The following is a 25,066-nucleotide window of genomic DNA, read 5'->3' on the forward strand; positions in this document are numbered from 1 at the left end:
TTTTAAACTTTTGGTAGAATTTTTTAATGTGAATATTATTTGAAAAGGGAATACAGATTTATAACTTTTCAGACCACAGAAAGTCAAAACATCTTTTGCAGCAATATTAATGTACCTTTAATAGTGTTTTATTGTTCTCCATATCTGGCATATAAATTTGAAAAGAATATACTCTATCGTGTCGCCTTGCATTTATTCCTTTTTTCTGTTCTTCCCGTCTTTCTGTAAAATTACATTTTTTCTTAACTCTAATTATTCTCTTTCCAGTATGCTAGAAAAGGCTATTTGTTAGACAAGGGTAAACAAAACTCAGTCATCTTCTAGGCATTTTACTGACTTAACCAAATGACATCATAATCATTGCTAACTCATTTTTTATGTATCTCAGCATTTTTTTTTTAATTTTTCTGCTTTACCTTTTTCCCACTCTAGCACACTGAAACAGAAATCTTCCACCGCACTTTCTGTGATGACAAGGAGTTGTCTGAGCCCCTCAGCATAACTTTTCAGTCATGCTATTTCTTCACCTAGCTAAGATCCCTCTTAAATGCTAGCATTTGTTAATTAAAATTATTTCCCTCATCTTTAAACTTTGCCATGCCATTAATGTACACCATGTATACACATAGCGAACACTTCTAACATTAAATAATGGGGCTCCCCACTCTTATCAGCAAAGCAGAAAACTACTATTTTATTTATAGCTTTCATTCCACAATTCTGAGATGATTCCTAAATGACTTCAGTACACTTCATGGGGCTTACTAGTTTTTTTAATTGCCTTCAGTGAAGAACTTTGTCAAAAGCCTTTTGAAAGTCCAAATAAATTAGATCAAGCATTTCTTCCTCATCAATTATTTTGATGACATGTTCAAAGAATTCTAACAGATCACAGAAGGTTTTCTTTCAGCAAAGCTAGTCTGGTTTCTTTTAGTAGGATTTAATTTAGAGTTTTGTTCATATTTCTATTATTAATGATGTGTTCAAGCCATTGAGTTAATAGTGAAGTAAGACTTACTAGCCAGTAGGATAATTCTAGGATGTTGAAAAAAAGCAGCAAAAACAAAATAAAAGCCAAGGTCCAACATATATTAACCTTTAGTTTTTCAATAGTCAATTAGGTGTTAATAAAACTTGCATCAGCTCAGCCCCTTCAGTTCCTTATAAATCTTGTTTGTAGCCAGTCAGCCATCCAATCCTGCTTTCTTCTTAGTCTTTAAATTTCTCTTAGTATTTCATTTAATTGTCTTAATTTAATATAATATCTAATCCTTACTACTTAAAAAGCATAGATATCTCTTAGCATATTCTGTAGCAGAATACATGTAAATACATCTTTCGACTTCTCTGTAACATGTCTTTCTACATCTCTCTCTTCATCTAATGGCAGGTCTAATGATATTTTCATAAATTTTCTGCTTCTGATGTATTTGAAAATTATCTTTGTAACCTCTTTCATCTTTAGCTATACAGTCTTCAGACTGCCTCTTAGACTATACACTTTCTATCTTCCATTTTTTCCTGTCATAATTTATGTTGTTTTAATAGTTCCACTTGGTTTGAATTTACCTGGTACAGGATACATTCGGGATCAAAATAACTACTTATTCCTTGCAATTTTGTACTCACTTAATCCGTTTTTTAATATTTTTCTTGATAATATAAGGGCTGACTCACCATTTGGAATGCCATTCAAATGTGGATTCAAAGTTTTAAGCTCACAAAAGACATTTACATATCTACTTACCTTAATTACGGGGACTGACAATTGGACATCTAAATATTATCACATATGGCAAAAATTTTGAAACTCTATTATAAACAGTTACAAGGATAGAATAAAAGAAACATGGTAAATCAATTTTAAAATTAGATTTTTACATAAAATATTTTGATTAGAAATTGTTCATCTATATACAGCTTTTTTACTGTGTGATTTTGTGCTAGACAAAGCTTCATTTTTTCCATTCTTCTTTCTTAGCATGTATTCCCTTTATATCTCTTCCTGCCACCGAGAATTAGAAGATATATTTTTGGATGTTCTGCACAAGGTTCATTTGCAATAATTAGATTTTACTACTTTCCTACCAGAATAAAATGATCCTAATGTTTCCTTTCTTCCAGAAAGCTCTGGCAGACTTTCCCCAGTCTGGGTAGGGTTTGTCCTGAAGCATCATATCAGTGACCTACAGAGAAAGACAAAATAATGCACAGTTAAACTGGTGTCACAGAAGCAAGCACTAACTAGGATGTTAAATACATTTTTGTTTAGATATGACAGTGTCTGTTTGAGTTCTGATAATTTTAATAATTAGATCATATAAAAATAATCTCTCCAGTGTTCTTATTCACAATCAACATAAAGTATATTGGCCTATACATTCTGTCCCCTAGAAATGCATATAATTCCTTGAGAAACAAGAAGACTTACGGAGATCCAAAGATAAGAAGAGAGGAACTAATCTAAGTGAACAAACTACCTGAAAAGGAAAAGTTAGGAAACCTAGGTAGAAAACAGTATAAGACTACTTGCACATAACAGCTATGAGGCTGACAAATGTGTGGCTTTTCCTGGCCTGGTTCACTGACAGCAGCATCAACAGAATTTTGACTCTGGAAATCTGAATTGTATTCCAGGGAATGCAAGCCTGTGATTTAAGCACTACATGCCATTTATAATCTTCTCCTGATTCCTGGTATCAGAAAGAAAAACACATGTGGGACTAAAGTCCTGAAAAAAACTTAAAACTTGCACAATATTTAAAAATATGAAATACTTATATCCATTTTCATAACTCTTATCTAAATGCACATACTATTTCTGAATAGCGCACACTAAAAATAATGACTCTGAACTAAATGAAGGACCCTTCAGTCCCCTGCACTGCTGGGAAACTGCATCTTCATATCCATTTATTTCAGGTTAACTGTATTATAAAGCAAAGAAAGTTACATTAGCATAAACTCATCAATACTGTTGTGCAAAAGATCCAGAAGAGTGGAAAACCTATATATACATATACATATAGATTAAAAAATAAATGAACAAATAAAGGAAATGGAGGAGAGTGCTTGCCACGGCATATGAGTAAGTAAAACAAATTCTTACTGTCATTGGTATCAATAAACAGTGGAAAATTATTAATTGTTTTGATTAATATGAGAATAATTCTTAATAAGATTTCAGAAGGAAAGAGCTTGTTTCCATTCATTTCAAATTGAAGATTCTTATTTTTATTTTCCACTATATTTATTTGGATATACAGAATTTTAAAAATCTAATTTATCATCCAGAATGTGAGCTGCTACTTTCAATCAAAGACATTTAATAGAATGTCCAAAAGGAACACACAACTCATGATTAAAGTAAAAACACAAATTCAACTTTTAAATTTTGGTTCCTAGCCCATTTGGGGTTAAAAGAGTTCAGTAGCTTACAGGACTGGGTCCAAATGAGTATTTCAAGCATATATGGATTATAAATAGAAATACATATTCTAGGGTTTTGTGATTCCATTATCCCTAGCCTGAAGAAAGAACAGGTTACATCTTGAAATATCACCTTTACTAATTGTTTTCTGTAGGTAATTCTTTTCTCAGATCAACATGCTATGATATTTTTTATTTTAATGACCCCTATTAGTTAAATAAATATTTTGATAAATATTTAATGCCAAATAAGACCTCTGTAAAGATGTAATTCACTACTTTAGTAATATTTATTCTCTTAGGAAGAGGCTATGTAGTAATAAATATTTGCAAAGAAGAACAGTTATTTGTAAAGGTTTTATTCAGTTTTCAAAATATTTTCTTTGTGCACTTTCTGGGAAATACTTATTACAGCTGGTAGCAGGATGCAATCCACCACTCTGTGACCAATTATTAGAGCAGTGTGCTTCACAAGAATGACATTCAAGAAGGAGACGTTTTCTGGGGAAAATGGCAAGATGAGGCAGGAAATGTTCTTTCTGTTAGCAGACAGTTGGTCTTTCATCTCTTAGCTTTGGCATTTATCTAAAGTCGTATCACCAGATCAGTATCAGGTCAGTTGCAGCTAAATTGGCTGAAGCAGAGACAGTCATTAAAGGCATGCATTCCATAAAGAAAAATCCAATTACCTTTTGCATTAGAGAAATCAAATTCATTTTCTGCTTTGGTCAAGGACAGTCATTGTGGAAAGTGGCTTATGGGAGAAATGTACTCAACACTGTCACAGTGCAAATACTGTTTGGATAGGAACACCCAAACCTCATTGCTGCTGTTAGAAGGATATTTTCAGAAAAAAAAAAAAGAAAATGTAAACTTTAATTTAATTTACATAATTTAATATAAAGATGAGTGTGCGTGCACACGCATCTTTCATCTCACAGTGCAATTACTGGCCAGCAAACATTTCTCTCTGCTTTACAGGTCTATATTTGAAAACACTGCTGATATTCAGGAATAGAAAATAATTGCTTACCTTGGCAATTCCATGCATGCATCTTATTTAATCAAGATAAAACGGGGAAAGCCACTTACAAAATAATTAATAATGTATTTTTTTTCTTGGAGAACTATGAGATGTGATATTATACTTTAATCGATTAATTACACTGATTCAATCCAGAAAGGAATGGCTTCTTATAATGACTGAATACTCTTTCATTTTTAGTGTCTCATGAGAGAAATAGCTACACTGTATGAAAGTGCACAAATGAAACTGCATAATACACATTGACTGACTTTTTAGGTTACAAAAGGCACAGCAAAATATTTTCATTAAAAAAGAAAATTAGCATGCCTTGTGATATGCTACAGAACCTTAGATTTCACTTTGCAAAATGTAGATATGACTATTAAATATTCATATTATTCACTTTATATTAACTATGAAGATAACTTACAATGCCTTTTTAAAGGAGTTTTAACATTAGACCTGTGACAAAATATTATGATTCACTATTTTTATTACAGAAAATTAAATGGTTCTTTCTGACATGATACACTATAGTCATTTGAAAAATGATGCCATATCATATAAACGGAAGAACCCAGGATTCGAAATCATGTTCAGTTCAAGCAATTTACACAGACAACATGTGCAAAAAGTGAAATTATAAAAACTTTAGAAAGCAAGAATAAGATACCCTAAGACTCATTTATTCCTTCTCTATAGTTGCTGCCAGAGCACATTGCCCAAGATGCTCAGCACACACCTTAGCTCTTTCCTCCCTGGGCAGCCCATATCAAATAATGCAACAGGGTAAGTCACACAGTCCTTCCCAGCAGAGGCAATACCTGCCATGGGAGGTTCAGGTAAGCCTAACTGTCTTTTCTACTCATAAGCTAACTGCAAGTGAAACTTTCTTAAAAAAGAAGAAAAGAATCTAATACTGTGGTCGTGCCTTCAACAATATCTTCCAAATTCTTTACTAGTAGGAACTACGCAGGGTCTTCAGAGCATAAACTGGTAATTCCTGGAAAACTAATGTGGCGTGGGCTGCTGGCCAAGCTGTTTTCATCAGCTAAATTGCATTTGAGAAACTTAAAAGTACAGAAGTGCATGGAATAGTTTCATATTAGCATTTCTCCATATAAGCAATTGCAGAAACTGTATCTTGAAAGAGAAATGGGCTCTGGACAATCTCTCTTAGGCTGCAACGTTCCATGCAAATGTCTGTTACATTCATTAAGTACCGACCAACATTCAGTGGAGGATTTTCACTGCTATATTCCTACTTTGATAAATCTTTAAAGTAGGACGACAGCAACCCTCCAGAATTTGACAGGATATAGAAGAAGCCATGATCCACAGGAAAAACCTGGAACTACAAACCATATGGTGAACTCCGAAATCTTGTTTTTTTGATTCAGTCATGAGCAGTGCAACACCTAACGGACAGCAGAACTGCAACATCTTATATCAGTAAAGAAGTTGTTGTTTATTCACAACTACTCAGCCAGGAGGGCAAGACTTCATGGGGCTATTGCTGAGAAACAGAGCAGTTGAGTAACCTTGCCTCTGGCAAAATTAATAATAAGCAAGTAAAAAATATGTAGGATGACCACCCTGCTTGCATCGGAAGAACTGTCAACAGTATATTCTAAGCAATGTTCTAGAACAGCAATGTTTATCTTTAGCATATTATATATTTTTCTCTCAACTATACATTTCTATCACTGTCACATGTATGACTCAAGTATTAGAAGTTAAATTAATGTTGTTTATTAAATTAATGATGCTTGCTGAGGTCAATGCATGAAGGCAGAGAGAGCTAAAGAGTGCAGCTGAGTGCACACCTCCAGTTCCATCTGGTTCGCTTTGCGGCTACGTATATTTAGGTAAGAGCTATATATAAACAGCCCAGTAATTATACATCAATTCTTTATTGTAACTCACTCTTCAAGTGAGCTATTACATCATGGTAAACATACACAAAAGCAGAGAAACACTTAGTATTCAATCACTAAAAGCTTCCAGCCATTGTTTTTGTCTTCATTTTCTTTGAAATGTTTAAAACTTGCAGAGCTGTTCACTTGATGTACAAAAGGAACTTAGATGGAAAATGTTCTTAAGCTTCTTTCAACTGGATGTTTGGGAGAAAACTATCTTCTGTGGGACATACCTCAATGTTTCCATGGCTTACACATTGCTAATATGAAATATCTCCTCCAGTTATGAAATTCTTTTGGAAGATGAGCAAAAGTGTCGATAACTTTGTTACACAGCCCTCAGAAATAATTGCTGATTTATTTTAATCCACTCTCCTGCACTCCACTCTCTTCAATCTGCTCTTTGTTTTCTCAGTTTAATCAGAGCTAGCACATTGTTTTTATCTTGCCATCATTTTAACAACAGGTAAATCCTGAAAAACAACATTAATTTGCTGTCACAATTAAGTGACCAATATGCATGATAAGAGATAATATTATGGTTCACTTTTGTTGCTTCAGCAACAGCCACCAATATTATTTTCTGCATTTGCACATCTCCTATCAACAAAAAGTTTCCAGAGTGTTGCTCTTACAAAATATGCTGTGTGAGAACTACTCTCCTGATCCACACCCTTTGCACACTTGCACAGTACTACATCTGAGTTTCTACCAAAAACAAAGACCTCTTCTGTATAAAAAAAGTGATGCTCATATTAATTATATCTATCTTTACTGATCCATGCAAATTTATTTCTTCACCTATTGAGGAGTAGAAAGCCTCTTGCTTTTTAGCCGGCATATTGTTATTTGGGTTTTTTTGAAAATTATCATAGCAGTTTCTGCCATTGTCACAATCCATGCAGGGATACCAATTCAAAAAAATATATATGCTTTAGGCTCAACTTTAGAACACAGTCACCCCTGTCAGTACTTCCTTTGTATTTTCCGAATAGAGTTAGGACATAATGCTCCAGATAGCCAGTGTCTAGTCCACAATCAATTTGCGGAGAAAAACTTCTTTAGCTACCAAATTGCAGGTTAGGGAGGACTCTTGCCTGCCATTATTTTAGGGAAGAATCTTGCCTGTAATTAATGTAGATATATTCAAAGTACTCTGGAAATTATATACAGGGTTTCAATAGCAGCAGAAATAATTTCTGAATAAATTTTGGAAAAAAAACAGAATAATTTGTTTTTTATTGGAAATTCTTTGACACTTGATAAATAGAAATAACTCATTTAGGAACAATTGTACAATAGAAGTAGGGCTTCTCTAGAAACTTCTAAGCCATGCCAACTCATTTTCTGCTATTTTTCAAGTCCCTACTGTGAACACAACTCACTGAGCATCTGCAATAAAATATACTAGTTGCCATGTGGCAAGCACTTACTGTTTATATAACTACTGACACCATATTTCAGGAGATATTTTTTTCTTGCTTTACTACTTCTTGTTAGTGTTACAAATGAATAAGCAGAGGCCTGGGTAATGTCATGCATTACAGACAAAATGTGAGGCATAAAGCCACGCCATGATTTTTATTTAAGGCATTCAGCTCAGTTCCATCTATAGACTGACATTACAGGAGAGCTTTATTTATTTATTTAGGGAGCTTGGTGGGTTTTGTTAAAAGGATGGAGGTAGAAGTCATGCCATCTAATATTTGGCACACATATGCCATACGCATCTAAACTCATGTAGATTCCTTTATAGTCAGTGAAAAGAAACAGGCATTTCTGGGGTGCAATTAATTTCAGAAAGATGCCTAAAATAGATTATATTAATTGTAAAGACATACATCTTTCTCTTCGCTCTAGAACAGAATCTGCGCAGAAACACGTTTACACTGCTGATGTTGAAAGTCTGGTAACATGAATCCCAGCCAAGTTTTCTACATTGCTTAGTGTTTCTCATCAAAGTTTCATTAATACAGTTAACAAAATAGGTGATGGCTCTTAAGGGATGAGGGCTCAGCAGATGCAAAAGGCCATATTCACACATTCTGTGACTAAAAATTAGGCTTTTGTCCTCAGCAGGCTGATTCAGACAGACAACCTGAGAGAATCCAAGTTCCTTACACAGGTCCTGGAGGGAGTAAGGATGGACAAAGGGTTCTGAAGAATGAACAAGCTGTATCACAAAATGGTGATCCAATTCACCATTATGCTCAGCAGGAAGGTGAGCAGAATCAGCCAATAAAAAATACTAAATACAGAGGTGTACTTAACTAGGTATTTGATTCAGATCTCCAGAGGAGGTGTTTCTGTATTTTTGAGATAAAAAATGTAGAGCTCTCTGGGGGACAACAAAAAAGAAGCAGTGGTTCCCTTTTGCATAGTAGGTTTCTGTTTAAAGCAGTCAAGTGGGATTCACCCTTTTTAGCCTTTGATCTCCCAGTCCTATAGGTTAACCAATATGATAGCTTTTATCCATTGACTTTACTATAAAATGCACATCAAGTGCCTAGGGTAAGAATCAGCCTGCAGGACACTCAGCTTCAGAATCGGACTCTCTCATAATTTGTCCTCTTTTACTCCACCTATGAATCTTGTACACCTAGTCATATAGTGTGCTACTAGAATATAGATAACCTTCGCTACCTAGATGGAAAGAAGAGAAGGCTCAAGATGTGTTCATGCTGATAGGGCCTGGAACCCAGGTCTCTTATTTCCCCAGGTAGTGATCTAACTGCTAGGTTTTTATGCAAAATGCAGGTAGTGGTACTTTAAGTTAGGGTGGGACCCATAACATTTTGGAATGCTGAAGAAATGTGAGCATTTTCCCATGCACCTACAGGAATGTACGGGTTCCTGGCTCCCAACTGTATAGTCACATCACACAAGCACAGGAGTCTGTTTTGGCTTATATGAAACTATCCTTCAAATGGTGGCACACAATAATTAAGGTGTGAATTATTCTCTGAGGCTAAGTCTTAATCTAAGCAAAATTTTGAACTCACAGATGACAAGTTCAATTGATGGGTCTTATAAAGGACATACACCTAAGCAAGCTCACTATCAGCAGTAATGAAAATCTGGAAAAATCTGGTTTGATTTGGCTTAGATACAACATAGATGCTGAGTTGTTCTGGCCAGATTGCCAACAATTCTGGGTATGCCCACAAATAGTACTTATGTCTCTAAAGAAAGTTCTTACGAACTTTGCAAACAGAAAGCTTAAATATTTAAAGATAGGGCCTTTAAGATCACACTCTTCAACTTACATGACAAAATTTCATCTCGGTGAATTGCAGTCTTGTAGAACCTAGATAATACTGTAACTCCACGGTCGCTCCTGTGGAGCAAGCTACCAGACTAGGCATTCATTTAAAGACCGTCAATTCCCAAGACATGGAGGAACCCCGTGCAAGACATATTCACCAGAGAAAGGTTTTGACTGCTCAGATTTAAAGTTCATGGCTATCTTCTTTTAACGTTTCCATCTAACAACTTTCTCAGTACGACTTACATATACTCATGTGCTATAACAGATACAGACAGCTTTCTGCATGGGCTATTAACTGTTACTCTTGGGCAGTGGCATCATTTGTATTCATACCATGACATAAGGACAGAGGTTCACAGACTGTGAGTGTAAACTGTCAGTGCAACTACCCCTGGCTTCTCTGTGTTTTCATGTGTCAGAAGGTCATCATTTGCTTCTCTGACAGTTGTAGTTTTGAAATTCTTGCTTTTCAGAAAAAAAAGCTGGTGCTCATAAATGGCAATAAATATGTCATTTGGTGTCTCTTCACCTGTCTTTCCCTTGCCCTGGTACTTTTTAGCTATATTTGATGAGCTAATGTGTAAGAGAAGCCCAACAAATTTATAGGCATCACTTGCAGAGAGAACATAGTATTAGGGTGATTCTATGGTAGAAAAAGGAGTGAAAGAAGAAACTTCTGTGACAGGAGAAAATTATTATTGAATACTTTGGGGTTTTCCATTTTCTTCTCCATGTAACTTCTAGTTAGTGCCTATTAAGGAAGTATTTTCTTGTAGAGAGGGATAAGTCAATGGGAGATAAAAGATAACAGGTTCATTTTACCACTTGATTCTTGGGAATCATATTCACGTTATGCAGTGTGTTCTTGATCAACAGCATGTGCTAACTATAGTAAGTATAAGCAGCATAAGACATCATAACATCTTTCAAAATCTCTGCTGGTGTGTACACTCTGTGGTTCATGCAGAATCTGTTTGATCAAAATGAAAAGGAATGCATCAGTCCAAATGAAGGATGCAGTTCCAAGCTTGGATGCTCATCCTCTGCCTTTCAACATTTTCTCTCACACCCAGGACATAAGGCACTGGAGAACCATCTGAACATGGGAGTTGCCAATGACCTGCAGCAGGCACAGAGGCTACTCTGTTTAGTAAGACCTGTGGCAGGACCTGCTTCCATCTTGCCAGAACACAGAGCCTGATCAAAGGAAAATCTGACACCTGGCTGCAAGTTGATTCAGATCTGTGATATACTGACAAATCAGAGCAGTTTCAATCCACTTTCACTTCTGTACAGTGACTGGCATAAAGAAGCCATAGCTGCAGAAGAAGAAATGGAAGCTTCACACTTGCTTTACTTGGTCTTTCCTGTTCTGCTTTCATAGCAAACACAGCTAAGTATCTGGCTGTATTTTCACTCATAAATAAGGATGAGAACAATTCTGCACAAAGCAAGTTTCTCATAGTTTCTGGAAACAGTAACTAGAAAATGAAAACTGCTAACATAAAAACTGCACAAATTCATGAAACACTTCTGACACAACTTCCCATGGCTCTTTGCAATATTTTCTTTATCATATGATGGGATTATACAACTAAATGAATTTTCTGCTCAGCTCTTTGTCCTTTGCCAAATTTCTGTGCAATGCTACTACTGTTTTCAATTACCCTTGTGAATTGAAGCTACAACCACACTGAGAAAATAAGCCATTAAGCCAATTCAGAAATCTTTCTCTTAAGCAATGGTTTACCACATTTACAGAGCAATTCCACACTTGAGGCACAAGCGTGATCACAGTCTTAGCCAACCCCTCTTAAAAAAATTACTTTGATCTGACTTCTGGGGTAAAGATTGTATGTGGAAGGTTCTGTCAGCACTGGTCCCAACTCAACATGGGGAATTCCCCAGACTCTTTCAAATCACATAAACCTTACCTGCTATTTCAAATAAGAAATATTTGGCTTTGAAAAAGTCAATCAACTATCTTTGTGTCAGATTTTCTTCTTTAATAACATTTCAGATAAACAATTTTTATACAGCTAAAATCATAAGAAAAATGTAAAAATGCCCAGTAGAATGGTACAAACGGAATGTACTATGTTTTCAGAAAGCAGAGAAATAATGTTTTTTCTTAAACTGTATCAGGATTGCTCAGCACATTCTCAGTGATGAAAGAAAAATACAAAATGAAGTATGTTCCTATTGCCTGAACAGGGAACTTTTGGGACTCATTGTTCAGAAAATAGAGATCATCATTTAATTTGTCTCTATTGAAGAACTGTAATATTGGAGGCCTTCAATGTTTCAAGCACAGTGGTATTGCTACTCCCATAAAGTCATGTGGTTGGCTCAGAAATACCAAATTAAGATAGATATTATACTTAAGTTTCTTTTAGTTGCATTCTGGGTTTAAGGTTCACATTTTCAAAGACTTCCCACCAAATACAATGCCCAGAAAATAACTGGAAGATAAAACTCTCTTATAATTCCAAGCTCAGGCTTTCTGATAAAATTCCTACTACTGCAGAATCAAGATAAAATATCATTTTAAAATAACAATTTTTGGCAACAGAGCATATTGATACTTTGTTGTATAATAAACATCAAAGGGGAAAGATGGTTGGTAAACATTAATGGGTACAACTGAAAATGTTTCACACTTCTCTGGGAAGAATATTGAAGGCACACAGGACATAATGGTTTATTAAGGATTCTTAAACTCTAGTCAGGTTGCTAGACGGATTTCAGAAAAGAAATACAGCAAGATCGGATCTAAGAGGAATTGCTGTAACTCCGGAGATAGGATTTTATACTTCCTTCTGGACTTGCGCTGAAAGATGTTCCACAGCCAGTTTGACAGAAAGTAGATACCTGTTTTTGTTGGCTAAAAGTCAAGTATGGCTAGAAATGACTGTTAGTAACACTGCTCTCTTGCATGCCCTCGACTATAGAAAATAGCATTCTTTAACCAAAATGAATAGTTACCTAAGCATAGGCAGAATTTAGGATTTTTGTTGCCTTAGTTCAATAGTGAGTGAAGGAACAGCAGGACCTCTAGGGAAATAGAATATTCAGAGAGAACGGAAGGGACTTTGCTCCATAGTTTAAGCCCATTTGAGAATAAAATCTTAAATAATCAATTGTTACAAAGCCTTCCATATCATAACATCTATGCTCATATTATACTTTCATTTAAAATTCAGTCTCTCTTATGGAAGCACAGAATCAAGATTTCTTTCAGATTTTCTTTCCTGGCTTCATACACATCACTATCTGTCTGCAAATGTTCATCCCATGCAGTAGCAGGATTGATACCATTTGGAAGAGAGCAAATAACATTAGATCATGGTTGCAGTTACTCACCATTTGTTTGACATGCTTATTTGTTATCTACTGTCTACACACAAAGCCATATGAAGTCAACTAATGGTCACTCATTAAAATGTACTTTTACCTTATACATATTCATATGACAAACTGTAAAGCCAACTAGCTGATTCTTTAAAAAAAGAAAATCTCAAGGAGATCAACTTTAAAAGAAAGGGAGGTTGCTTTTTTTAAAAGCTCATGGTGTAAAGCAAATATTTTTCATCAGATTCTCCTTTGAACAATAATTTTTGGTCAATTATTACTTCTCATGTGGACAGCTCTCAGGTTTAAGCCATACTGTGTGCACAGCTGATATGGCACAATCTTTGCTCTACAGCTGGTCTTGTTTGTCATCTCAGCTTACTTGATTAAGCATTTTAATCAGCGTTTTGCATAAGACTATGCACCTTCTGTTGAAATTGCCTGGCTGGTATTTAGTTGAAAACCACTTGACTTCAACATCTGACTTAGGCTACCTCCTTTTCTCATTCCATAGCTTTTAAAAGGTTTATAATCAATATCTAACATTCTTTCTTTCTTTATAAAACAGTAACGAATATTCTCCAATCATTTCAAAATCCTGTACTAATAATGTTGGTAAGCAGCTTCCAGTGATGCTGGTAAGCTGTTTTACATTTAGTATGATGCCTTGGAGAACAACAGGTCTGCCTTCTTTTGCCTTTCTTAAGCTTTGACCTTTCTGCCTCTAACTAATATAAAATACTGGTTTTAAGTGCTGTATCTATTTCTTCTGTTTTGATAAGTCACCTCTTTTCTTCAGCCAGATCAGCTGTTTTATTTATATTGATGAAGTAATGCTGACTTTTTCTCTCCAGACTTCTCAGGAAATTGAATGCAGGTTATATTTGCAGGTTATATGCTTGGATTAGCTATAGTGTACAATTTAAAATCACCTCTATTTTACTCATCCTATCTAAGTTTATATACATTTCACTTATGATATTAACATAACTGAGTAGCATTGACATTTGGCTTTTCTGAACAGGCTGTTTGGCTGAGTTCCAGCTCTTGGCCCTATTCTTTTAGTACAAGGAGGGAACCACCGTAACTTGGGAAAATGTAAGACTCCCCTCTGGAGCCCAGCTCACAGTGTCTTAATACCTTCTAGCATAGCCACACTTTTTCTTGATAAATGAGAAACAAAAAGCTCCCCAATGACTAAGCATAAACAGACAAAAAAAAAGAAAATAACAAAAAATCTGTGTCTTACAACCATAAAGAGAGGGCAGAAGTTCAGTTAAATTATTAGTGTTCACAAACAATAATTGCATGTTCTCAAGGGTAAGAGACAGAAAACTCTCTTTATCTGTGAAAAGATAAAGCTACTATTTTTACTGGATATCTACTATTGAAATAATAGGTAAAGTAATTACTTCCTAATAGATAATTTATAGAATTGTTATATTACCTCTTTATCAAATATAGACTTTACTGAAATCTCATCCTCCCTGCCTTGACTAAGATGGATCATCTTTAAATCAGTCCCTCATAGACTTAAGTTCCAAAGTCTCTGAGTTCCCATTGTTAATAATTTCCAATAACTTGCTCAGAAAAATGCATTTTAAAATTAGATAGGCCAGGACTGACTAGTCTGATTATATCAGATTACTGTGACATTGTACCTGACAATTCCATTCCACCCCCAGTCTTCAAAGTCTGCGGAAAACCTAAGCTAATACTGATGTGCTTGCATTTGTAACAGGTACATATTTACCTAAGATTTATACCATTAGTTTAATGACTCTCTATCAGAAGTCATGTGGTACACCTTCAAGCACAAATGACAAATGTAAGTGGTGTGCATTTAATGCATAAAACTGGAATATAGATTTCCTGATTTATCTTGTCACTTAAATAGGAATCTCAAGTCTACATTAATTTGGATAGGCTTAAAAAATTGGAACAGATTTTTTAAAGTTCATTTTTATATAAAGAAATTATATTTTAGTTGAAAACCAGTAATATTCATAAATATTGATATTAAAAATGCACCTCCTCCTTGAATATTGGCCAAAAAAAATTATAATAGATGAAGAATTAAATATGATTACAGCTATAGATTAGCTGGAATAGGTATGTTCTTAGATCTAGTGTGAAGTATTTCTCATGAAGTCAAGGTGCAAAAAATGCAGTGTATACAGACCTTTCTAGTTTATACTACAACCTCCTGAATCCTATACACAGAAAAACAAGGTTTGATAAAGACCCTTATCAGCTTTCAATAATCTGATGATTTTGATGGAAAATGAAACAAGAAAATAGCCACTCAGAGATGATAAACTAAAAAAAGAGTGAGCCTGATGGAAGACAGGGAGAGAGAAGTGTGGAAATGACATAATACTATGCATGAGAGCATGAGGTTGAGATAAGCTCAGTAAACAGGCATACTAATGTATAGTTGCAAAAGAATGAAGATCCAGTTTACAGCTTCAAAGTACTTCTTGCACTTCCTTTTGCAGAAACAAAAGCTGACAATGGCAGGTAGATTATACCTAGATAACAGAAAGCTACTGCTTCAAGCTATGTATTAGAATACTGTCTAGGACATCTTGGACTGACCAGTAGTTCCTGGAATGTCCAGAAGGGAATCCAGCTTTTCACATAATATATGACGTCAACCCACTTGACAAGAATCAAGTCAAGACAAACTAAAGACAGAACTTCTGGGAGCAGAAAGTTCAGGCCTAAAACTCCAGCCTTATCTTGTACTTGAGAGTCAGCCAGAGAATAGACATTACCTGAAGTTCTCAATTATGAAAGTACTCCTAATTAGAGTGGTCTCTAGATTTTTCACTTTCATGACTAATTAAGATACCTTAAAAATGTACAAAATTCAGAGCTGTCATCTGAACCTCTTTACTGCCTGATGGAGAAAAGACATAATAACCGCTTAGTAATTTATAAGCTTTACTATCTCATTTGATAAATATATAAAGAGACTTTAGTTGAGGCTCATTATACCACACAGAGGAACTCAGCAATGAAATCTCCAAACTGGTATCAATCCAAGCCCATATACCCTCTCAGTGCACCACAATGCCATATGGATGTACTTACTTGGGTTCACAAGTAGCTAACCTAAAATGCCCTGGCCTCCTGAGAGGCAGGCATATTAACTTGGATGTAGTACCACAAAACACAGCTTGCTTTCTTATGACCCATCTACCCATTGCATATCCTTCTGTTTCTTACACGGGGGCTGGCAAATATGGGTTTGAATTTAGGGTATACCCTTGCTATTTTTTTTTCTAATTGACAAATGGAGTGTAATGAAATCAAAGTCGTTTATAATCTGAATTTTTGGTGAGTTTTTCAGTACAGAAAATAGGCTACTGAGCTAAAAATTGTTGTAATCCTGTATTCAACAGATAACAATTAGATTTGGTTTAACATGAGTAGAGTCTTGAGTTTTCTGTCTTTGGTGTGATTAATGACTTATCAAATGTTGATTCATTTGTGCTTTTTCTGTATCAGGACTACAAACAGAGAGGTGATTAACACTGTTGAAGGTAGGTTCTCTGTGCCAAACACCTCCCACTTCGTCTCTTCACCGAGCCTAGACGCATCCCAGCAACCATGAAACTTTAGGGTTACAGAAACGTAGGACATGAATCTGAACAAATCTTGAATTCTGTCTTGCAAAGCTACCCCTGGCTTACTACACAAATGTGTCTATTGTCCATCATGTTCACTAGAAAAATGAGGATTTGAAAGATCTGGGACAATCCCCCAAATGATTTGCTCATAGAATTTGTGGACAAGCCAGGGATCAGGCAATGGAAGGAGTGACTTAGAGAATCACATTTTTCAATCTCACTTCTTTAACCACAGCACAACACTCATACAGTTAATATTTGAAAATGATATTTCTGCTAGTTTTAGTAAAATTATTCTTTCTACTTCTGAGTACACAATTACCACAAATATGTTGGCAGCTACAAATGACAGTAAACATGGCATACTTGTAGCTGTCACTTATGACTTGGCACATAGTTATTGATGAAAATGATCAGTAAAGAGATTATCATTTGCTAGCTGTTTCAGTGTAACAACAAATATAGCATAAAGCCAGCAAATGATAATGTTTAATTTCTTGCGTTGTGGAGATATGGGATGCAGGCTTTTGGAAAAATGAATGACTTGTGGGGTTGATATTTGTAAAATCACATTAAACAGTAGTTTATTTTTAATAGTGACTTTTTAATAGCACACTAAAATAGATAGTCACAAGTCTCATCCTAGTACAAGAAAATGAGTTTATCCTTAAATGAAATGTGCATTTGAGTTTCTTGCTCTGTGTTTTTGTACACATTTTTGCCTATGCACAGACATAAGATTATCTATTTCATACCCATTTGCCTTTCTGGCCAAAACAAAGTGCTGTTTAAAGATCATACTGGCAGAGACTAACAGCCCAAAAAATGAACTCAGGTCCCAGTTCCACAAACACTTTTTTACCAGCAGCAGTTTACACACTGCAAAGTCAAGCACAGAGTCCACAAACACACTCTCAAGCTCTTTCTTGTTCCAGTCTCCAAGGCAGGGAAAGCTGTTACACTGGACAACCTACCACTCTCTTACTGAATGACTCTCCATTCCCTGCTTGCCATCTGCCTCCCAGTGGCATGCCATCCTCACCATGTCCTCACTGCCTCCCTCTCCATTCCTTTCATGAAATAGTATTAGCTAACATATAAGCAAATGATCCCAAGGCTCAAGATTTTTTGCAAAAGTTCAGGGCTTAATTTTGTTCTCCATCACTCCAGAGGGATTTTCTCCATTGATTCCTCTGGTTGCACAAAGTGGTCTAAAAAGTGTCCTTTGGGAGTCAATGAGAAAGGATGTCAATTCTCTGGCAATTTGCATTGTCCCAGTGCATAGTCCCAGCTCCCCTACAATCCGTAGTAACAAAATAGTTTCAAAATGCCATGGAACATAAAAATGGGCAGTGAGAAAGTGCTTGTATACAGAGAAGGAAGCAGAGGCTGAAGGCACAATGTTGCTAAGGAAGCGTTACAAAAGCAAAGAATGAGCTATTTCATATGGAAGAATAGCACCGGGTTTCAGTGCATACCCAAGAGGAACAAGGAAGGTGTATCTGCATACATGTTTTTAGCTGTAACATCACAAGAGTTATTATTTGAGTACTGAAAATGGTATTTATGAAGGGTGCTATTTATAAAGGGCTTTTATGTGCCAAAGATTTTATATGACATTCTAAATATGTGGCATGTACACCTATATGCTATTTTACAGTAGAATGCACAATAAGCACAGACAGGATATATATGGTCTCTGTTACTAAAATCTTTTAAAATATGCATTCTGCTGTGGGAAAATATTAAAATGTTGTTAACATACATTTTGCCTCTGCTCATTTTTGTTTTTATAAGTGTTGCTTACTTATTTGATTAGTTTAAACGTGAGGATTTTTAATCTAAATTTTTGAGCAAGAAATCTGGAATGACATGAATGAATCTCAAAATCACCTTTTTCAATCCTTTGCCTTCTTTCACATATAAGATTCTTTGGTTTTTTTTCTGTCCAAAAAGTTTTTGTTTTTTTTCATTTTTGCTGTCTTTATTAGCATACACTGTAAAAATGTGTTCTGTTTCAGAGAAAATCTATTAATGATAATTATTTTAGTAGTTTTATAGAAGTTTCATAGATAATTCATTCGTAAAGATTTTTTTCCTTTTGGTTAGTAGTGTGATAGCAACAAAATTCCAGCTTGAAAATATGTCCTGTGGCTTTTAAATTTTCATTAATTGCACTATAAATTAAAAATCAAACATGGTACAATGATTAGAAATAGATTAAATTGTCAAGTGGAACACAACCAGCAGCAGATTTCTATGGTGTATATTGTTTTGTGACCTTTTCTATTTATGAATAGAATTAAGGGGTTTAAAGCCTGTAGTTAGCTTTATCAGATCAAAATGATGAAGATTTGGCAACATTTTAAGCTAAGCCAGCGGACTTTGCACTGAAATGGATGGAGAGTGTTCATGTGAGCTATTCTGCTGCCTCATGTGTGTGGTGGTAATCTCCAGCTGCAGGATGGCAGAAAGAAGTGAAGAGGAAGCTTAAGTTCAGCACGGTCATAGCCATGTTCATTTTTACACTTCTGTTTGACCCCAGTCCTATGGTCATGGCAATAAGCACTTACTGCTGTGCAGCTCCTGCAGGATGCAAGAGGAGAACTAGGCAAACAGTAATAGCCCTGCAGAAATGTTAAGGAAAGCAAATGAACAAAACCCATTTATCTCTAGCCTTGTCCCTAACTAAAATGAACTTCCTCAGACAGCTGTTCCTGTTTGCAATACTGGAGATTTCGGCATTTTTGCCACAGTAAATATCAAGTTATGGGCACATTTTGGATATGTGTTATTTTTTCTGGAGCTGTCTGTATAGACAGATGGAATTTCTCTTTTAGCTGAAAAACAGAGTTTAATGTGACTTGTATTTTAAACACTTTTCTGAGATAACACTATTTCTTGGTCCAGATTACTAGTCTGAATGAACTGCCCTAAGTCTGAGACTTGGGCGTGAGAAGAGAGTAAAAGCTTCAAACCACGTTTTTGCCCTTCTGATCCCACACTCTTTCAAGTTCTCATTCAACCTCAGTGTATACACTATTTAACTTTGCCCCCTTCCTCAAGATATCATCATCATACCAATTTGCCGTGGCTCAGCCAGGCAAAGGGTGTCACCTGTTACACCTATAGCTCCGATTATTGATAAATATGTAGGATTCATTGTAGACACCTCACACCTCTAGATCAGTGAAGCTCACAGCTCTAGAACAGTGAGGCTTAGCTATGGTTTGCCAAAGACTTTGTTCATCTTTTCTTCTGCGTGTTGGTAATGCTAATAACAAGATACTGCAGCACGTAATGGAAGTAGGGCTTGGGACATCAAGATATCTACTAGAGGGGAAGTTGGTGTGAGACACTTCCCATAAAAATCCAAGAGGTTGTCCATGCATGAAAAGTAGGATATATTTTAGTATGGAACTGCCCTTCGCAAAGTTAACCTTGTGATGTTTGATGTGGAAGAGAAACTAACTGCTTTATACACGGCAACAGAAATGTGTTTGCCAGACCAAAAGAAAGATGGAGTAATTTATGATTCACAAAGGATCCCAAAATATCTTCTGCTCATTTCTGAGGGTTAACAGAAATTCTGACTCAGGATTTTTGTCTTGCAAAAAGCAATAGAAAGTTACTATGAAAAAGGATGAAAGGGATAAATTCTGCTCTCCATTACCAGGAAGTATACAGAATGTGGAAAGGGGGACAGGCCACTTGGGAGGAATATAGGAACATTGTCAGAGTATGCAGGGATGCGACGAGGAAGGCTAAGGCCCGTTTGGAATTAAATCTAGCGAGAGATGTCAAGGACAACAAGAAGGGCTTCTTCAAATACATCAGTAGCAAGAGGAAGACTAGGGAAAATGTGGGCCCGCTGCTGAATGGGGTGGGCGCCCTGGTGACAAAGGATGCAGAGAAGGCAGAGTTACTGAATGCCTTCTTTGCTTCAGTCTTTACTGCTCAGGCTAGCCCTCAGGAATCCCAGGCCCTAGAGACCACGGAGAAAGTCTGGAGAAAGAAAGACTTTCCCTTGGTGGAGGAGGATCGGGTTAGAGATCATTTAAGCAAACTTGATACCCACAAATCTATGGGCCCTGATGGGATGCACCCACAGGTGCTGAGGGAGCTGGCGGACGTTATTGCTAAGCCACTCTCCATCATCTTTGAAAGGTCATGGAGAACAGGAGAGGTGCCTGAAGACTGGAAGAAAGCCAGCATCACCCCAGTCTTCAAAAAGGCAAGAAGGAGGACCCAGGGAACTACAGGCCAGTCAGCCTCACCTCCATCCCTGGAAAGGTGATGGAGCAGTTCATCCTGGAGGCCATCTCCAAGCATGTGGAGGAAAAGAAGGTGATCAGGAGTAGTCGGCATGGCTTCACCAAGGGGAAATCATGCTTAACCAATCTGATAGCCTTCTATGATGGAATGACTGGCTGGGTAGATGAGGGGAGAGCAGTGGATGTTGTCTACCTTGACTTCAGCAAGGCTTTCGACACTGTCTCCCAGAACATCCCCATAGACAAGCTCAGGAAGTGTGGGTTAGATGAGTGGACAGTGAGGTGGATTGAGAACTGGCTGAATGGCAGAGCTCAGAGGGTTGCGATCAGCCACGCAGAGTCTAGTTGGAGGCCTGTAGCTAGCGGTGTCCCCCAGGGGTCAGTACTGGGTCCAGTCTTGTTCAACTTCTTCATCAACAACCTGGATGAAGGGACAGAGTGCACCCTCAGCAAGTTTGCTGATGATACAAAACTGGGAGGAGTGGCCGATACCCCAGAGGGCTGTGCTGCCATTCAGAGAGACCTGGCCAGGCTGGAGAGGTGGGTGGAGAGGAACCTCATGAAGTTCAACAAAGGCAAGTGCAGGGTCCTGCACCTAGGGAGGAATAACCCCATGCAGCAGTACAGGTTGGGGGTTGACCTGCTGGAAAGCAGCTCTGCGGAGAAGGACCTGGGAGTGCTGGTGGACACCGAGTTAAGCATGAGGCAGCAATGTGCCCTTGTGGCCAAGAAGGCCAATGGTCTCCTGGGGTGCATCAGGAAGAGTGTTGCCAGCAGGTCGAGGGAGGTGATTCTCCCCCTCTACTCAGCCCTGGTGAGGCCACATCTGGAGTACTGCGTCCAGTTCTGGGCTCCCCAGTACAAGAGGGATGTGGCACTACTGGAGCAAGTCCAGCGAAGGGCTACAAAGATGATTAGGGGACTGGAGCATCTCTCTTATGAGGAAAGACTGAGAGAGCTGGGCCTGTTTAGCCTGGAGAAGAGAAGGCTGAGGGGATCTTATTAATGTATACAAATATCTGAAGGGAGGGTGTCAAGAGGATGGGGCCAGACTCTTTTCAGTGGTGCCCAGCGACAGGACGCGAGGCAACGGGCACAAACTGAAACACCGACAGTTCCATCTGAACATGAGAAAAAACTTCTTGATTGTGAGGGTGACAGAGCCCTGGAAGAGGTTGCCCAGAGAGGTAGAGTCTCCTTCTCTGGAGATATTCAAAACCCGCCTGGACGCGATCTTGTGCAACGTGCCCTAGGTGACCCTGCTTGAGCAGGGGGGTTGGGCTAGATGATCTCCAGAGGTCCCTTCCAACCTCAGCCATTCTGTGATTCTGTGATTACACAGCTCCTGTAATCAATGTGAATATATGGCAAGAAGGATCACTATTTTATACTCATGTCACAAAGAAAGGAGTTTAGCCCAAAGATATAACTGTTCTTTTTGCATTCTGGCACATCACCAGACACACAGACTTTCCTGTGACAGTTTATTATTCCGTCATCAGAACTGTTTGATGTGCATTACAGATCTGATACTCTTGGTGTCTGTCATTTGTTCCTAATGAACAATGTATAACACATACAGCACAAATAGAATAAAGATGCTGGGAAATACATATGAGATAAAGAACTCTTAAAAGGATATCAATCCTGCATTCACTGAACACTGAACAAAACTAAGAAAATCATTCACATCTAATTATGGCACACAGTTTAAGAAATTAGATAAACAGTTTCAGAAATTAGACCAACTGCAAAATAGTTTCTAAATATTAATTAAAGGTTTTATTTAAAAAAATTTCACACATGACTTCTTTACCATCTGTGTTTGTAAAACTTCAGAAGATGAAAAATGTAACAACATCTGGTTAAAATTATTTGAAGGTACTAACGCTACACTGATTAAATCTAAATTCAAATAACAGTATTCAGCCTCTCTTGAAAATGTATTTTTTCATAGATGAAAAGAATACCACCACATTCTTTGTGTAGACTTGTCATATGTCTACAAGAAGTGTCAAACTGTATTTTTAGCTATGGAGTCTACTTAATCCCCTAAGACTTTATCTTGCCATTACGTTGACAAATGAACAAGGCTGAAATATAAGGGATCTGAGCTTCTGTCAAGATCCACTGTGTTTCAAAAGTCACTGTTCTTGCACAGCTGTTTCCTTTAAGCTATTGACTTAAAAACAGTTTTATTATTCTTCTGGGTTTGCTATTGAACTCCTCAACAGTTGTACTTAATTGTCTCCAAGCTTTACTTTTATAGACAAGCCAATGAGATGTAGTAGAAATATAACATGATACCAAGATGTGATGAGGCGATTTTGGCAACTGTCACTCAACACACAGAGCTGTGTTATACCTAGATTTTGTTACTTCCATTTTCCTGTTTCTCAAAATATATTCATGGTTTATTACCAAATTAAAGGAAAAATGTTACCTGCATTACTTGGAACACTTTTAAGTTAGCAACACACGCAGTAACTATTAGAAGTAGTAAATAATGCTTTGGATCACATCTCAGACTTTATTTTGTCTTTCATGTTTCTATATTAAACAACGAAAAAAGATTCCACCAGCTGTATGTTTCAGTTCATTTTTTCTGTACTAATAAACAGTATATCTCAAGAGTTTCTAAATTAATATAACCTTTTAGGAGATAAAGTGTGAACTTTTTATTTTAGGTTTTACAGAAGCTTGTTTTCCCAAACACCTATATTCTTGGATTAAATTAGCCTGAGAGGATCCCTAGAAGCTTCCCTGTCAGACTAATGATTTTTAATACAAACCAAATACTGTGCATCTGTCTATTTTAATACTAACATAGACAACCTCTGCTAGACCTCTGCTAGAAATAATTTTGGTGAGGAGGTTACCTGCACAGACCTGTAAATCCAGTAAAATGCATGTACAGCAATTATGTTCATCTTGTCAACACAGGTCAAATCTGGGAGTCCTTCCTCAGTTTCCAGTTTATGTTAAATAAAATCCTGTCATTGAAATTAGAGAACTGAGAAATTAAAAATGGCCAGTACCTGTATTGTCAGAGGACTAACAGAAGTGGTTTTCACTGCTGGAAGACTTTCTCTGGACTAATCCATTGCCCATCAGGATAACAGGTCTTCCTTCATCTTGCAGAGATAATTGATCATGGATCCAGTTTGCCAATTTGACTGGTTCCTGTGGATCCAGAGCAATCCTGTTTGCCTGGCATTGCTACTGGCACTGGATTGCTTCAAGTCCTCACTTGCATATGGGACTAGTAGAAGCATATCATCATAACGAATTATATCCTCTGACTTGTTTAGAGCTACCTTGCTATTGGTAAAGGGAAAAGTAGCCAGTGTGATTACTTATATTGGCTCTGGGATCATCTTTATTGATCATCTTGCCTGAGCTTGCGGAAGGAGAATGGGAGGGACAGAGGAAGGGAGGAAGGGAGGCACCTACTACTGTAAAAGACATGTATCCATTCTGGGATAATCAGGGTTTTCCTTAGAGAGCTCAAAGCAAAGTACTAAACCAGAATTGCCCTGGTATACCAAAAAAGATCATAATTCTGGAGGTAGCGGGTGAGAGGGGAGGTGATAACATTGTTTCCACTCATTAAAAAAGATGAAAGAACTATTTGCCTCAATGATAAAAGATGGTGTTTTTTTAAGTCAGGACTGGCTAGTGTAGAAAATCAGTATGTAAAAACTGAGCACTCCTTAATTCTTCTACTGACACATGAAGATGTTGTAATAAACTGTAACATCTGTACAGCACAAAGGGGATTCAAGATCCTCAAGCCAAATTATTTAACAACAACCAGTATAAAGACAGCGACGATATGATGGGAACAAGAATAATATTTCTCTGCAACACTTATATATTCAAATTGCTTTGCTTCCTGTAAAACACAGATTAAATGCAGAAGCCAAGCAGGATGCAACGACTGAAATTATTATCAGGAGAAAAGTAAAAGGTACAACTCACCCATCTCTTTTTGGGGTTCAACTCTGTCCTGTAGTACATAACATGCCTTGCATATTATAGTGTGAAGTGCATGTACATGCTGATTCTCCTCTGGGAATGCTCAGTATTCTCTTCTTTTAGAAAGGAAACAATAGACTTAGGTATATCTTGAATGTTGCTTTACTTGTGCAAACAAGGGCCTG

At 36.9% G+C, this 25,066-nt stretch overlaps 1 protein-coding gene across 2 annotated transcripts in view; it reads right to left on the reverse strand.

Annotated features, from left to right (window-relative positions):
- TMEM117 (transmembrane protein 117) overlaps positions 1 to 25,066 on the reverse strand; it is a 224,456-nt gene that overhangs the window by 75,646 nt on the left and 123,744 nt on the right. For both annotated transcript variants that reach the window (XM_067289948.1, XM_067289949.1), the window contains exon 5: positions 2,089 to 2,186. In XM_067289948.1, the coding sequence (XP_067146049.1) occupies positions 2,089 to 2,186 (98 nt within the window). The remainder of the gene's footprint in view (positions 1 to 2,088; positions 2,187 to 25,066) is intronic.

Source organism: Apteryx mantelli, chromosome 1, assembly GCF_036417845.1.
Source record: "Apteryx mantelli isolate bAptMan1 chromosome 1, bAptMan1.hap1, whole genome shotgun sequence".
Lineage (NCBI taxonomy): Eukaryota > Metazoa > Chordata > Aves > Apterygiformes > Apterygidae > Apteryx > Apteryx mantelli.